Source organism: Sardina pilchardus, chromosome 11 (assembly GCF_963854185.1).
Source record: "Sardina pilchardus chromosome 11, fSarPil1.1, whole genome shotgun sequence".
Lineage (NCBI taxonomy): Eukaryota > Metazoa > Chordata > Actinopteri > Clupeiformes > Clupeidae > Sardina > Sardina pilchardus.
In genome coordinates this window covers 33,672,296-33,689,182 of record NC_085004.1, presented here as the reverse complement: position 1 = coordinate 33,689,182, position 16,887 = coordinate 33,672,296, and the positions used below count along the sequence as shown (strand labels likewise).

At 40.9% G+C, this 16,887-nt stretch overlaps 1 protein-coding gene across 2 annotated transcripts; it reads right to left on the bottom strand.

Annotated features, from left to right (window-relative positions):
* On the bottom strand, positions 1-16,563 carry acp2 (acid phosphatase 2, lysosomal). 2 transcript variants are annotated; one of them, XM_062549269.1, is made up of 11 exons: positions 16,415-16,563; positions 15,392-15,487; positions 10,066-10,152; positions 9,783-9,935; positions 8,294-8,392; positions 8,093-8,182; positions 6,109-6,241; positions 4,962-5,050; positions 4,553-4,659; positions 1,494-1,669; positions 1-1,241 (listed from the first exon to the last, which is right to left on the bottom strand). In XM_062549269.1, the coding sequence occupies exons 1-11, from the start codon at positions 16,502-16,504 to the stop codon at positions 1,105-1,107; spliced, it is 1,257 nt and encodes a 418-aa protein (XP_062405253.1). In that variant the 5' UTR covers positions 16,505-16,563; the 3' UTR covers positions 1-1,104. The 2 variants fall into 2 exon arrangements, with proteins under 2 accessions (XP_062405253.1, XP_062405254.1); XM_062549270.1 differs by having other exon boundaries at positions 1-1,238.
* Positions 16,564-16,887: the final 324 nt, after the last annotated feature.

The following is a 16,887-nucleotide window of genomic DNA, read 5'->3' as shown; positions in this document are numbered from 1 at the left end:
TTAGTAAAATCATAGTATTTATTTGCATATTTCATTTTTACATTCCCTTTCCCTTGTAATTTTAAAGCATTCAATATATACAATCTGGGAGAAAAATGAACACACTGTAAACAATACATAGAAAAATGAACAAAGTTCATAAAATTTTACAAAGACTTAGATCCTCGTTCAAGTGCAGAGAGAGAAATAACTTTACTTAACTACAGTAGATCCCCATGAAGATGTCAAAGATGAAAATTCAAAATATATATTATGGAAACACTAATTTCACATTGTGCGTGCTGACATGACAACTTTTTTGGCCTGACTTTCTCATTTAATGGCAAATCACTGGATAAGGGAAGACAAACTGCCTATCCAATACCTAACAATCTGTGAAAACAGAGAGTTGGTCAACTGCTATGCAGTAACAAGGACTGAAAGTCTGTTAAGTATAGAGAATATTATGAACTTAGTCATTGATCAACTGAATAGAAGGTAGCAACGCATTTGACAATGCATATTAGGATGCAAAACAAAAAGGTAGGATTCATGAAGCGCTATAAGCTGTTCCCTTTTAGTGAGCTCCCTACATAGCCACTTTTAAAAGTGTCACAATGATTGAATGTAAACAGAATTCACAAAATAACAGACAAACATAACAATGATGGTTTACCCTTTGTAGAAGGGATGGTCATGATTTTTCTCCAAACAACAACAAAAATCAGTGGACATCCACTGTGGTCACTGCACTGTGAAAAAGGCAACAGAAACACTTCTTATCCCAACAGTTAAACACAGTTAAACACACACACACACACACACACACACACACACACACACACAAACACAGATGCCATAGCATCTAATGGTTCTCTAGATTCCTTCAGTAGATTTCAGCGATTTTCTCGATAATTTTGGACGATGTGTCAAACATAACAAAACCAACTAGTTAGGTATGCAAGGCTTTTACAGCCCTGTCAAGTTTTCTTTTTTTCCCCCCAAAAGACAAGCGGGGAAAAAAAACAATCATTTAGTTTTTTCATCCCTGTTTCATCCAAACTGTGTTCACAGATCATCCTCGCCATCCCATGTGTCTTCTTTCCTTAAAAGATGGTATGACCGTCAGGAGTTCTCATCCCCATCATTGATGACATGACTGTAGCCAGTTGATGTCTCCTTTTGCCGGCAGAGCACAACGAAGAGGAGCAGGATGAGGAAAAAGAGGAGGCATGCACACACTGCCAACCCAATCACAACTTCTGAGGGAGGAGAGGCAAATACAGTGTTCAGCAACATCAAGAAGTCACAATGAAACGATTGACGGAGCAGAAAGTTACTGAAAAAATTACACAACAGGTCAAATTTGGAGGTGCATGTACCCATACATGCCGCATACCTGTCTATTTTAATTTGTATACAATTAATGCACTAGTTCTAAAATAAAAAGTAACAGGTTCAAAAATCACACATATTCTCAGTAATACTTGAAGTAAAGATGTGTAAATACTAACCTGTGTCTTTTACTGTAGTTACCACCTGACATTCCTTCTCCCAGTCAGTTGTTATGACACCCTTAGTGAGACGAATGAAGTCTTGCAAAGGACAATACTGTTCACAGCTGGGCAAGGCCAGTGGATAGGGTAATTTACTGCTGTCATTGCGGTAGAACATGGCCACAGTGAAGGACCTAGAAATCAAAGCAAGTACAAAACATGAAGCAGTATCAGCTTATAAGCATCACATGTGATACTCAGGCATGCAAACTGGTCAGGGGTGAAAAAGGTGAGACTCTTCTCCGACCCCCAGACACCCCCCCCCCCCCCCCCCGCGGGAAAAAAAAATGGAAAAAAATCTTCCAAAGTGTGAGGGACCCGCTTTCTTTTCTGATGATTTCATAGGCCTAATGGACACAGGAACACTTCACCGACTAGCATTGAGCTTTGTATCTTTAGAAAACTAGTCATGTTTTTGAATGGTCATGCATTATTCCCTCAGTTTGCCTTGAGATGGGAGAAATACTGATTTCAATGTTGGACTTCCTGCTTTCAATGATGTAAAAATCATCATTTTACATCATTGAAAGCAGGAAGTCCTATTCATGGGTTTCACTGAAATCCGTATTTCTCCCATCTCAAGGCAAACTGAGGGAATGATGCATGACCATTCAAAAACATGACTGGTTTTCTAAAGATACAAAGCTTAATGCTAATCGGTGAAGTGTCCCTTTAAACTATAAGTCTGAATATTTGTTGGACCAAACCAGGTAATCAATAAACTTGCTTGAGACACACTATTTCAAACTAGGCCTAATATTATTATATAGCCTAAAATAGGGAAGATAGGCTTTATTTTTTCAAATTGTTTTTAAATGTTTTAATATGCAGCCTAGGCTAGGCTACTTGTGGTTTATATTGTGCTAGTGTTTAACCAACCAATAAAGTTATGTGAACTGTCTTCATATTACATGTTAAACTGTAGGCTACCTGTAGGCACAGACTAGGGTCCTGTAACTCGACAATCAAGTGTAAATTTACGTTACGCATGGCTTACGAACTCGTAATGATCCGGATGTAACTGAAACTTGTCGCAAGTCACACACACTCAAACGGTTACGTGCGTTACGTGTGGTCTGAAGCAGTCGCACATTTTTTTGGCTACGTTACTATAGCAAATAATTTGAGTTGCATATCTTTTGCGTAGGCTTTGCGTAAGGTCTATGCGCAGTGTGCTTCGAGTAACAGGGCCCACGTTTCTTAAAGACAACATTAGCATGTCAATCAACTACGTCTCCGGACAAAACAAACCAGTTTATGAGCATTTAATTCAACTGTCACATTAGCCTTTGATATACTGATAAAGTCTGCCTATTTGCTTCACCTTTTGCCGATCTAGATGGTTCAAACTGCACGTATTCTTCTTCAAAGAACTCGTTATGTCTACATTTTTGTCTAATTTCGCTGACTTTCATAACATTAGAAGAAACAATGCCCGTTGCTTCACTCAGCGTCTTTTTCTAATAGAAGTTGAAAGTTTCAACTAGCCCACCTGTGAAATCCCTCGGCATCTCTCCTCCATCTGTCCAGAATCACTATTCCACCTGAGACGCATCTATCTGCGCTCACAACAGGGAGGCTATCGGCGTGCGCGTTCTGTTCGTTGCGTCTTTGTCAACAATTAGCTTCCACTAATGTTTATTAAACGCATAAGGGCTACATTCACGCATCCCTTGCTGATCAGACACGTTTTAAATGCGGCTCTGGAAACACCTCAAGATGCGTTAGCGTCTGCGCATGATTTTTAAACTCAGTTGTAAATTCAATTCACCTTGACCCCCCCCCCCCCCCCTAAATATTTTCTCATCGGATCTGCACGAATCATGTAAGTCACCTATTTTTGATTCAAAACGGCGAATTTCGCCGAAAGGTGAGGAGTTTGCATGCCTGGATACTGTAATGTCAATTTGTAACGTTCCGTGTTGCCTACATGTATTTAGAACTAGGCCTACTGCCGACATGAGCAATATGCTGTTTCACCTTGTAGTGGCGCTCAACCTTAATACAGCCCTCCAGAGTGCGTAGCTGGAAAAGTGCTTAAGCCATGGCTGAATGCACGCAAGAGTTGTATAAGAAACACCCAGATTTTGGGGTTGCTCCACCCAAAACGCGTAACTCTCTCTACCATGCGCAAATGACAGATTTAAGTGGACTGCAGAATTTGCTTAGAGTGAAATGCGCGTAGTTATGCATTTTTTTGGACATACGCACTCTTACACACCCTCACGCGCATGGGAGAATTCCCCCCAAAGAGCATAAAAATGTGATTTATACATAGAAAATAGACAATGAGGAAAAAACACATTAGTTCATCAGTTAATAAATGTAACCAATTGAAAATGTCCATAGACAATGATGCCTCTATGTGAACAGTGCACTGCATGGTGACACTGAACAGATCAAACAGGTAGTCTTGTTGGCAGTCCGGAGCACACTGGAAGCACAGATCAGCAGCAAGTGGACTTCAGCCACAGATCCTAGATACTAGTTTGTTATCAGTCCATACTGTGGACCCAAACAGAACAACTGAACAATCTTGACTTTGCAGTCAACTTGGCAAGTCAAATGCAGAGCAAAAAATGATCAGCAGTTGACACCAATGTCAGTACTTCTACATGGAGCATGTGGAAATGGAGACGGAAAATGTGGGAGGGAAAATGCTGAAAGCGTGGTGCTTGAACAAAATCAACAACAAAGAATTATGAGGGTATAAAAACCCAATGCTGCCAAAAATCAAAGTGAGGACGAACAATCACACTTTACTTCAAGATACAGTCAACATCACCAGAGAGGTTCTTAGATGGAATCCTCAAGACAAAAGGAAAAGAGGGAATTAATATAACATCTGGTGAAGGACATGGGAGGATGAGATGGGGAAAGAGTGGCATAGCAGTATAAATGCTACAAGTAAGTTACACAAGATCATATTTAAGGGCTTTGTAGCAAATGGGGTTAATACATAGTACAGATAGTTTTTTCTTTAGCAAAAAAAAAAGTGTAAAATAAGTGTAGCATACCCATTATCCTCCTGGTACAATTCAAATATGTGGCACGAGGCGTAGGGGGGCTGCTGCCCATTGAATACATCCAAAGCAGCCTGCAGAGCCACTATAGTGGTGTCATGCTGTAGTGAATAAAAAAACATTATTGACAGAGGATGTACAACGCTTCACTCATCTGTTTATGTGTGAGTGACGTCGACACGACAGTAGTGGTAGCAGCAGAGAGTAGAAGGCATCAGGGAAGTGTTATTTAAATAACTCGACCAATGTCTGACCAAGGGGAAAAAGTCCCTTAGTTCTGAAATCACTTTAATATACAGCATCTTGAGAGCTATTGCTTAACCGGTAATCACCATTCATTAACTGTTGCATTAACAGACACTGCTAATACCACATGAAAATCTGCAGAAATGGTTTAGCTTACCGCTGAGTATACAGTCATCTTCAGAGGATCTTTAGAATCTTGAACAGCATGTGCAGACATGTTAATAATGATCTGGTTTAGGAGGAGGCCTGCAGTTTCAAAGAATAGCAACAATGGCAATACGTTAATCTTGCTCCTTTCAATTTAATTGTTACCTGGTGAAACACACTTTAATGACAAAACACTTCAAAAGTAACTTTAAAAAGTAATCTCTCTCTCTCTCGCTCTTTGGTCAATACCACCATCCACGGGCCGATTTGTGTACAGTCACTTATTCTTTCATTTACATTCATTTATTGTATGGCCCCCCATGGGCAGAATTCCATAAAACAGAATTCTATATTTAAAAAAAAGAGCCTCAGTTTTGCATTGTAGTGTTTTCATTTTGAACTATGTGGTGCAATATCATAAATGAGTGGTTATGGGATGGGTTTAGATGGCCCCTTGAGTCCAACGTCTAAAACAAATGTGGTCCTCTGCAGGCCCAACGGTTCTCAAGATATTCACTGAAAACTGTGTCTGCCCTCTCCTCCTTTCTGGGGGTCCCGTCCGGCAGGGGTGGTGACAAATCAAAACAAAATCAATGTTTCCGTGTCATCCTTTTTTTTTTTAAAAAAAAGAAATAAAAAATATTGTATATAAATATTTCATATTTCATCGTCTCTTTGGTCTATTCGCTGGTTCTGCCGTGATGAACATCTAAAAAATAAAGCCATCGCTGCTTGTTCTTAAAGCTATGTGTATGTCTAGGTATGTATGTGCATCAAATTTCAAGAGATGTGGATAAACGCTCTCTGAAAAGATAGATGAGTTTCGGTTTTAGATTGAAAATGGCGGGAAACTTCTATTTGGACCTCCAAATATTAGTGTATAGCCTGTACTCTGGGATATCCATTTGCCTATGTTCAGATTTACTAGTTCTAGTGTAGATGGAAAAGTTCATATTTGTGCTGGTGAAACTGGTGTAACTAACCTAATATGATAATCAGGTACCTCATCAAAGGGAACTCAAAGCCCATCCTGACAACACTCAAGGTGCATGTTAAACGTAACTGGCATACATGTGCATTCCTGGCTTAGTAAATGGGAAACACAGAGGTTTGGACTGAGCTGAGCAATACATTTCACCAAATCAAAATGAACATACCTCCTTGGAGCCGACACTTGTCTTGCTGCTTATAGACTCCAAACATCATCTCAAAGCCGAAGTTTTTTAGTCTCCTCAGTGTCTCCATTACCTCAGGAGTCACCCATGATGGGACAGTCATGTTATGCTTGAACTGAATGATTAAAAAAAATGAAATCCTATTTTTTACCACAGTAGTATTTGGCATCAACATTTGCTGAGCGACTGGACTAATTGTATTTAAAGAAATAATAATGATGCACTGTAATAATAAGAAGCAGCCTAGGAAGAACAGTACAGTGCATTTCCATGCACTGTGATAATGATTTGATACCCTGTAGCTAAAGCACATGGAGTGAGGGAGCACTGTTCGGCCCACCAAAGCTTTTGCTGAGGACCTTGCTCATGGTATCAAATCAGAGAGATCTTGCCTCATTATTAAATTAGCTTAAGTTGGACCTAAGCCTGCACTTAGCTCACCATTTAATTTAGGGCCACATGTGTTTCCAGCTTTAACAATCTATCAACTGCTCCATTCTTATGCAATATTAAATGGCTATGCAATATTTATTCTCATAGTTATGACAGATTTGGATGCTATTTACAATTTCACAACTGGATACAAAGCAAAATAACCTGGTGTGTAATTAGGTAATCTGACTTTCGAGATCACAATTCTAGATCAGAAGCATTATGAGGGTCATTGTTAAGGGGAATTCCTATATTGAGCTACCTTCACCATGGTTGTCAAAAATCTAATCACACACCTGACATCACATTAATGGGATGTAAAGCAGTGGCAGTTGAAGCATGACAGACTGTGTGCATCATCACTATACTAAAACTAGAAAATTAAGAAAAGATGCTTCATGTAACAATTTGGCAATTTCTGAACACTTTATATATTTACTATATCAAACATGGAAGTTACTCCATGTACTTCCTTGTTTTCTTTGACCATTTGAGTGTCACAGATTCTCTGTTCCTTTAAGTTTCTGAATCATTTTGGATATCAATCTCCTTAATTAGTGTATTCTCTAAACACAGCAGAGGGGACTCTAATCTTTCTCTGTAATTAGATTAATCTTTACATTCCTAACTCATAATGAGGTTTAAGAACATTAAATACCTTTTAGACTCGGCATGGTAAGAAATGTTACTTCACGTCACGAGTTCTTTCAGCTATCAACAGTCACAAGACCGCAGTGGCCAAAACTGCTCCTGCTTCACAGTTATTCTTTCATGCTTGACAGCTTGTATGCAGTGACACTGACACCATTCCTTGCAAATTCATCAAATGCAGAAGCAGCACTAGGAAAAACTGCCTTTGGCACTGTTCTGGTTTATTTTTGACCAGTCAAATTTATGCAAAAAGGGCAAATATAAAACATGCCGGTCAAAATGTCCTGTAATCATTTTCAGCCTGCTGTACAGTTTTACCCCAAGAAGGTATGGATTACCTTAGAGTGACATCTCAACTGCTATAGGCACACCTCTTTTTTATTACAAAGTGTCAACTGATGCCTTCCTCAGGCTTTAAGCTTCACTTCTTGTGTTTGTGACTGTTTACTATTTACTTTATTTATGTGGCCTATTTAGTTATCTTCTTGAACGTTAGCACTAATAGAGCATTGAGTTTTGGAGACAAGTGAGGCAGTATATCTGCTACTAATTATTTCATTGATATATGAGTATTGGATTTACATTAATTTAGGTAATTTACTCAGAGGTTTTTTCTTCTTTTTTTAATTTAAGTGATATTCTTACTCATATTACAATGTAGTGAACAGACAGGGTTTTGCCGATTTGCTAACTTGCTACTCTTTGATTTGAGTTGTTTAAACATTAATGTTAATTTAAAGGTCAAACTGATTTGAGGACTTCATTCTTTTGTACAGTAGGTCAGCTGCTCAACTGGTGCATTTGCATTGCACTTACTTCAAAATAAAATCAGACGGAAAAAAAAAACATTCTATCAGAAACCCTGTTCTAGAATGGATCTCACCTCACAGTACAGGGTGTCATGGACACTCCAAACACTCTCTACTGTGGCTGTGGTCAAGCCTGTTTCATTCCTCACCATTGCCAGGAAATCCTTTATTAAACACGGGAAAAAAAGAGAGATTATGTGTCATGTCATAACACCACACCACTCCTACAGCTCCAAAGAAACACAACTTTATTGAGGGGTAGGGTGGAGACTTACTTTGTACGTTTCTGTCATATTGCGGAAGAAGTCAGAGTGCTCAGTTTCATTCATAAGAACCTTGTAGCGAGGGCAGTTGTCAATGGGAAATGAAAGCAACTAAAGAGAAGAAAAAATAGTTATCACAGCAGGCCTAGCTCCTCCCAAATCCCCTACTTGTGAATGCAAGTCTTATATTCTCTCACCTTAACAACTGAATTATTGTTTAACAATGCAGCACCATAACAAAGCAGTACCATGAAAGTGAACCAACAACCACAAAAAAACCCGTATTACTTCTTGTGGCCTCTGTATTCACAATGAGTACAAATGGCAATGTAGATTAAGGCTAAATCCCATTTCTATATCTTGCCCGTGCCTGTTCCCCTCCCCTACCCCTAGCCCTCGTCCCTCGAAACAGAGAGGCAAGACATAGGAGTAAAAATATTCCCCTGGGAAATGAGACACCACTATACCAGCCAGGCATATAGGGAGAGCTGGGCTGAGCTGGGCTCAACACTTGAATTATACGTAATTTACAGACAGATCGTACCACACTGAAAGTTATGTTTATTACTGGCAATCTACATCTCTACATCTGTCTTCTGTAAAACAGGCTACCACTGCATTGTCAACTCTCAATAAAACTGTTCAGGAATTATATCGACAAAAGTGGAACGTGCCTATGTTCATCCGTACCTCCTAGGCTGGATGAATGAAACCAGGATGGTGGACAAAATAGACAGAGTTTGCTGTTGCTTTGATATTTTACAACATATCCAAATGATGATTACTTGACAGAAGCAATCAGAAGCAATTGTTACCTGTAGTAGATGCGAGGAGTTGGCAGCAGCAGTAGGCTATGTAGCATTCATTTCAAACGAGTGGTAAAAAACGAATTTTCCTGCTGCTGGGCTTTGGCTACATTTTGGACATGGTATGCTAACAATTCGCCGGGTGTCAGACATGGAGCTATGCAAAATGCGTGACAAGTCTTTCCTTTAACCCATCGAGGGCAGAAGAAAAACAGCCTAATATTGTGATGTTTTACCTTGAGTCACACTCAAGATACACTGTAGTGTAGCATGTGGCATGTGTTTGTTAGCAAACATTTTCTTACTTTCCTCGGTCATATTGCTGCTGCAGGCAGGCTATGCGTAACAGAAAGTGACAGAAAGCCAACCCTCAGAAACAATTGAGAGGTAAGTCTGCAAAAATAGCACATAGCGAGGCCAATCACTTGCCTGTCACTCTCTCTCTCTGTCTTGTCACTTTCCCTCCCTCTATCTATCTAGCATGAAATCGACGATAGTCTCACTCCAGACTATAGGAAATTGACCCCCCCCCCCCCCCATCGAAAAAAAAAAAAAACGTACACGTTTCCCATGAATGACATATTTAATTCAAAGTGGCAATTTTCTCCAAAAAGCGACTAGTTTGAAGGTATGACTCTAGAGCCCTGCATCGTGTTAAAAAATAGATGATGAACCATCACACTTATGACACTTACCTTCTCCTGACTCTGGGGAACTGTGTGAACAGGTATAGGCTGCCACTGTACAGTTGGTTCAAATATCTGTGAACCATTGGGGGGGTAGAGCCCAGCTAAGTTGGACTCTGCACTCATCAGGGTTCGATCATAGTCAGTACTCCGTACAAATATCTGCAAATAAACATGAAGAAAAATTATGATGAACATTTTTAGTATGCAGCAAATTTGTGAAGAGCATCCTATGCCCCAATTTTCAGAACATATGTTGCATTGTTTTTCTTTTGAGACTGATTAGAATAACCTCATGGCGGTTGTATTGTTCACTAAGGAATCCATGGTAACGTCTGCGCAGCATCTGTCCCAGTTCAAAGTGCTGCTTCATTCCTTCCTAAAAGAAGAGGATGGATGAGATCATGTCTACAAACACAATTCCCGATTTCCATCGGATGTGTGGCAACTGTCTCAGCTGCATAACCTGTCCTTCTTCATTTCGGTGCCAATGCTAACAGGTTAGAGCAGGCATACTGTCTGCATGACACACATCTCAGGTGCGGCTTGAGCCACGCTCAAAGCTCATGCCAGCTAGAAACAGGACTGGTGCCTATATTTCATGGAAAGCGTGTTAGAAGTGTGTCCAGCCAAAAGAGATAGTGAAGAGATGTTATAACAGGCAGGCTGGCCACAGCAGCACCGCATTAGAGACGTTTCTGGTATGAAAGCTCACAGAAAACGCCACGCATGGTTTACTAGGAATGTTATTTGTATATGTATTAATATAAATACCAAAAAATAAAAGATATTAAAAAAAAGAAGAATAATAAAAAAAACGCCACGCAGGAGCCACAGTACAGACACACAATGCACATACCGCATAGGCGGTCTGAATTGGAGGTAAGTGAAGACCATAACTCCTCAAAAAGTTACACAGACAGCTATTGATTAAGAAATATCATACAGCTACAGAGGTTCTAGAAAGTCTGCATACAATTTAATCAGAAAAAAATCTATAATAGGGATAGAGATTGGATTACACTTCCCTGCTTGGCAACTAGGATGTCTGATTATTGTGGACAAAGGTGAATGTACTGTAGTAGGTGAATTGCATATATTGCAATTAGAATTGTGTGAATTTTTGTCTTTGTTTTTCCTATGGGATTTCCTAAAAGGTACTGTATAATCATCTTGCAATGGTTGTGATTGCAGTCTTCAAAAGTGACTTGAGTTTGCTGCAGGAAGAATTGTGGCAATTTTAATACAATGTTGACAATAAAAGTAATTGCAGATAAAGATGACATTTCATGATTGTTTTCTTCATAACTACATTGAGTTAATATTCAGCAATTTAGGTGTTTAGGTTTTAGGTTTAGGTAATTTAGGTTTTTTGCACTATGAATTATGAATCTACAAATCTCAAGCACATCTTGACTCCTCATAAACAAACCTCAAAGCTAAAGCGAAATTCACGAAGTCAATTCTTTGCTAGGCGATGTGATGAAACACCATTTTACAGGCCCTATTCTATTCAGTTCACCATGCTTAAATTTTCAAACAAATTAAACTCAAAATGTTCACGCACCATGAACGGAACCCTTCAGTTGCATGCCAAGTGTAACCTGCCTAATATATACGCCTTGTAACAATGTTAACCAATGACCGTTTGACTGAGGGATGACAGTATCAACGTTAATCGATCATATCGAAGTGCTTCCTATAGTTAGGTATGGTGCAGTGTGGAACTTCAACCACCTCAGGGTCTTACTGGAACGGACCACCTCTGCTGTGGGCTTGTGTGACTGGTGCCCCAGTCATGCATCCCATGGTGGCTACTGACCACACCTGAGCTGGTGCTGACCACCCTCCACCATGCCTTAGTTATGCTGCTTTAGCATTGCGCTGTCATGGACTTCTTATGTGGCATGCCGTACAACTCCTCTTCTCCCCTCTCCCTCTGTCTCTCTCAACTCTCCCTCTTTCCTTCTCTCCCTGTCCTGTCCTCTATAGTGTAGCTTGGGGGGGAGGGTCCCGCGTACTGTCTGTGCGCGTGCGGGCATTTGTTCATTCACTGCGCATGCGGGCTTTTGTCCATTTGCGCCGTTTCGGTCATGGGCCTTCCCCGGGTGGGCTTGCGCATCATGTCTGGGCTGCGCGCCTGGGTGGTGTGGCTGGGTGCTCTGGGCCGGTCGGGGTCCGTTCGCGGGTGGCGTTGCTCGTCCGCGGGGGGCCTCCCGTCGCCGTCTGTGGATGGGGGGGGGGTGGGGTTCGTGTCGGCTCCATTCGCCAGTGGCTCTGCGTGGGCGTATATTGGCGGTCTGGCTGGGGCATGCGGTCTGATCAGATGTGCACGGCTGTGCATTTAGTGGGATGGGGGGGACGGGGGAGGTGGGAATGCTGGGAGTGGATGGCGGAGGGGAGGGCTGTTGCGGCATTGTATTTGGATTGGGCTCGCGGTCCGGGCCTTCTTGGGGTGGTGTTTCTAGAGTGGAAGTCCAATGGTTTTAACGATTTTAATTACATTACACCAATGTCCAATGATTTTAACGTTTTTAATTACACTACATCGCCTCCCTACGCCTCCCGACCCTGTCAACAGGATGACAGGATGACACGTCCAAAGACATGAAGCATTCTGGACTTTTGCTCTGGGGGCGCTGCTTCCGGGGGGCCTGGGCGGCGGGGCGGATCAGACTGTGTGTCCTGGTCGGGCCGTGGTGTGTGTTCGCGTGGTGTTGTGGTTGGGGTGGGGCTGGCGCGGGCCCCGTTCTCTCTGCTCGCGGATGGTGGTGGGGGGTGTCTGCGGATGGGTGGCGCCGCCTGTGGGCGGACTCTGGCTGGCCATGCTGCTCCGACGCGCGGTTCAGAGGTGGTGTGTGGGTTCGCCTGGGGGGGGGCATTGGGGGGGGCATTGTGGGTGGGTGGATGTTGCGTGCGTGGTGGGTGGGTGGATGTTTGCATGCGTGGTGGACGATGTGCGGGATGCCTCTTCGGGTTTAACTGGGTAACCTATTCCTACGCACCTGTCCCCACAAAAGAGGTGTGTAAAAGCGTTTTGTAAACCCTCTATAGTATAACCATTGATATCACCATTGATATACTTATTAATACTTAATATGACTTACAGTAATACTAACACACTCTAATTCTCTTCCCTTTCCCCTATACCTCACCTGTGAGGTAAACCATTACCAGCCATCAACCATCTCTGTGCCTGTCCCTCATCACACCTGAAGTCACATCCCTCTGACTGCCCTACCATCGCCATTGCCTTCGCCATCCCTATGACTGCCCTAACATCGCCTGTTAGGGTTCCCTGCCCGAATCTTTGGCCCTCGGATCCCAGCGACCCATCACCTTCCGAAATAACTAATGGATTACTAATGGACAATTTATTCCCTACACTGGACTATTTGAACTTTCATTGTCATTGTAACTTTCAAACTACAAATGACTGTACTGTAACTGACCCAAGGCAGATGGGTTGGGCCCTTGAGTCGTGGGTCTGTCTGAGGTTTCTTCCTATATGTATCTCCAATTCTAGGGAGTTTTTCCTTGCCCCTGTCACTCACGGGCTCTCTTTGAATGTCTAACACTCTGTAAAGCGCCTTGAGACATGTGTAATGTATTGGCGCTCTATAAGCGACATTAAATTGAAATTGAAATTGATCGAAGTCGTAGTCGGTTTTAAAAAAAAAGTGATCTCTAAATTAGGCTATTGTAGACAGTGGACTATATGCTACTACAGTTAGCCATCTCATTCCAAGATCTTTTTATGTGAAGTGAACAAATTATCCCTCACACTCAATTTTTCATAACTCGCCTGTTATGAAAGCACTAAAAACATTTGGCACAAGGTCACAGCTTTTGAGTTCGCACACTCAAAAGGTTAGACCTGCCTTGGCCGAGAAATCTCATTTGCTTTGACCAAGCGAAGTGATTCATCTGAGAAAACGTAGCTCTATGTAAATAGTGATGTGAAACGATGTTGTAGTCGATGTGACGGGGATTTAGAATTTGCATATCACATATTTTGGAAAAGCAAGACCTTCAGCATCATCAATAGACGTTAGCTTAATAAACACCATTTATGTGGGAGCCTACAAGGGCTAGCAGTGGGCCAGGTTGCAAGCTAGAATGTTTCAAGACATCGCAAGTTAACGTGGAGCTTATTTGACATTCAGAGAGATTTACATTTGTATGGTAGACTTCTTCATAAGGGTGATGAGAGTGTGTGCCAACACAAACAAGCCACTGTACATAAGCTCTTGACATTTTATTTTATAATTTAGATGAAAAAATATCTAAATGATCGGTATAACAACAATTTGAATCTTAAAATGTAACTTCACTGGTTCTGTTGGTTATGGGTTATGACTGTTTGGTTGGGGCAATGAGAACTGTGAGTGTGGGTGTGGCTATGAGATGGGTCACCATGATGGAGTTAGGGCCACTGTCTTGGTAGATTCACGATGAAATGAACCTTACGGACAGAGTAGTTTTTAGGGCCAGAAAGAAAGATTGGCTGCTTTGAAGAACCTTAAACATTTGGCTTTGATTACACTTTTTTGTGAACTACACAACTCCACATGTGGGATTTCAGATTTCAGTTTCAGAGTTTTCAGTTTTGTTCTACAATATAAAAACAGTGATAAAACGAAAGACCCATAAATGAGTAGGGATGTCCAAACGTTTAACTAGTAGTGAGGGAGTGAGTGAGTGAGTGTGTGTTTACACATTCTGTAAAACATGTACAGTAAACATTATTTTTTCTGCATGGATAAAATCAAGATTCTATATTAATAAATAATAAACTCTCAAATGTCTAGCTTGCTTTCAGGCTTTCTTAGTTCGGCCTGTCATGATGTGAAGACCGTAGTAAATAATTAAAGTTGGCAGGCTTGAACTATTCTGGAATCATTTCATTTAATTTTTTCACAAAGACATTTCAATGGCTTAAATATTTTCATAACATGCAATGATGTGTGTGAGAGTTGAATCAAACAAGTGACAAGAGCAGGTCAACACATTGTGGTTGTCAACAGAGAATATATCAGAATTGTCTGTGTTCTGATTGGTTAAAAACTAACACCAGACAGTATCTGAATTGCAATTGAAAGTGGATCTGGAAGGTTTTAAAAGTTGCTTACTAAATTCCAAAGAAAATGCACATCCATATCGCTTGCCATCAGGACAACCATTGGTTGTTTTGAATGTCATTTATCACCATATAAAGTCAGTTCCATGTCTGATTAAAAATTGTGATTGGTGCCTGGGTTTTTGGAACATTAGAAATGGTCATCAACAATCCTAGGACCTAGCCAGACTAACCTGCTGAGCGAATTCAAATTTGCTGACAGGTTTTCCCACAAAGGCTGCCTCTAGCTGTCCTATGTCTGCATACATGCAAATAGCTAGAGGCTTTGCCTGTAGTTGTCCTACGTGCAAACATGCAAATAGTAATTCAAATTGACCTTGCCTTATCAGAGCAACGGTAATACTGAGCTCACAGCCTTTTTGAAATTGAAGCACTTTGTATTGAACAAATACAAATAATGGTGCCTCAAATCAGTAATATATTCTTAGTCATAGCATCACACACAAACTTGCATCATGTGAGGAACGACATACAGTACCTGAGTCAGCTGGCCAAAACCCTGAGGCCAAGCACTCTCATTATGTGGGTCTGTTGGGTAGGCTTTGACAGGGGAACGGTCACCATGCCGGTACAGCTATGTGTAAACACAAAATGAACAGTTGGCCAAAAACAAAATGTTATCTAAATCATGCATAACACTAACACTATTGTAAGACATACAGTTGTATCAGACATTCAAAGTACAGCATCTTCTTCTCTAAGCAGACACAACTTGAACTTAAATACTTCCGTCCTTAATTTACTTCGTACAATTATTGAGCTAGCATAAGAAAAATGCCTGCAGTCAGCAAGACTATTCTTAGACAATGACAAGCATTGCAAACCCCATGACCTGTAGTGTCGCAAGTTACTTTTGACTCCGCATTACATGTAGCAAAAACATGAGTGGCTAACATCACAGTCGGGATGAAAGATCTCTCATGAATAGGCCTACAATGTTCCCATAATGGCTTTTTAAGAATCCCTTAATGTAAGCCTACTCCTTACAAAGCTTTTATACAAAGTCTGCAAAGTTTTTCAAGTCCAAAATCGAAACAAACAGCTAACATGAACTATAAAACGTTAGCTAGCACAAACATGTTGGATTTAACATTGGTACAATATGGCAAAGGTCTAAGCTAACGTAAACAGTGCCACACATCAATTGAGCTGACTGCAAAATATTTCGATGATGCATTTCATGCATTGGAGAGTGTTGCATTTAAGGTTTAATCTAACGTAATAGGGAGTGCAAGTGCTAACAAGCTGCTGTGCAATTACACACCACAAACAATGTTAGGAGCTTCAGTAAGGGCTATTGAATTCACATTGAGCATCACATTTCCTAGGTGATAAGGCAATAAGCAAATTAGATAACTTCAGCCTAACAGTAACGTACATCTCTGTCCTTTAACTGGCTAAGTTGAAGTAGCGTTGCTCAAAGTTAAGAGAGGTTGATTAACAATGATACACATTATTCTAGGTTGTATTCTTCAATGTTAGCATAGTATCATAGACTTACTAGTGTGACGTATTTTAGGCGTCTTTCTCCAAAACAGGTATTCAAAGCAATATAAAATACCCACGAGAACCGTAGGAGTGACGGCGACATTCTTCGAAATCTAAAACTGCTAAACAACGTTACAGCAGTGGCAGTTGTCAGCAGCGTGAAACTAGCGACCGTAAGGGAAATTCCAATATGGATGCAATTCACTATTCCTTCAAAATAAAAGCCAGAACGTCTTTCAATGGACCATGTGCACGAAAGTACTGAAGTGATGAATTTCAGGCTACTCAGTTGTTTCCAGTGCAGTGTCTACACCAGGGCTATTCAACTTCAGTACCAAGAGGGCCGAATGGAAAAATCACTGGGTTTTCAGGGGCCGCATAAAATAAGACGCCGCAAAATAATTGTATCCAACAATATTTGATAAAATCAGAGTAAAATTCAGTTCAATTCAATTTAATTGTATACACTGGCATACAGTAGAAACT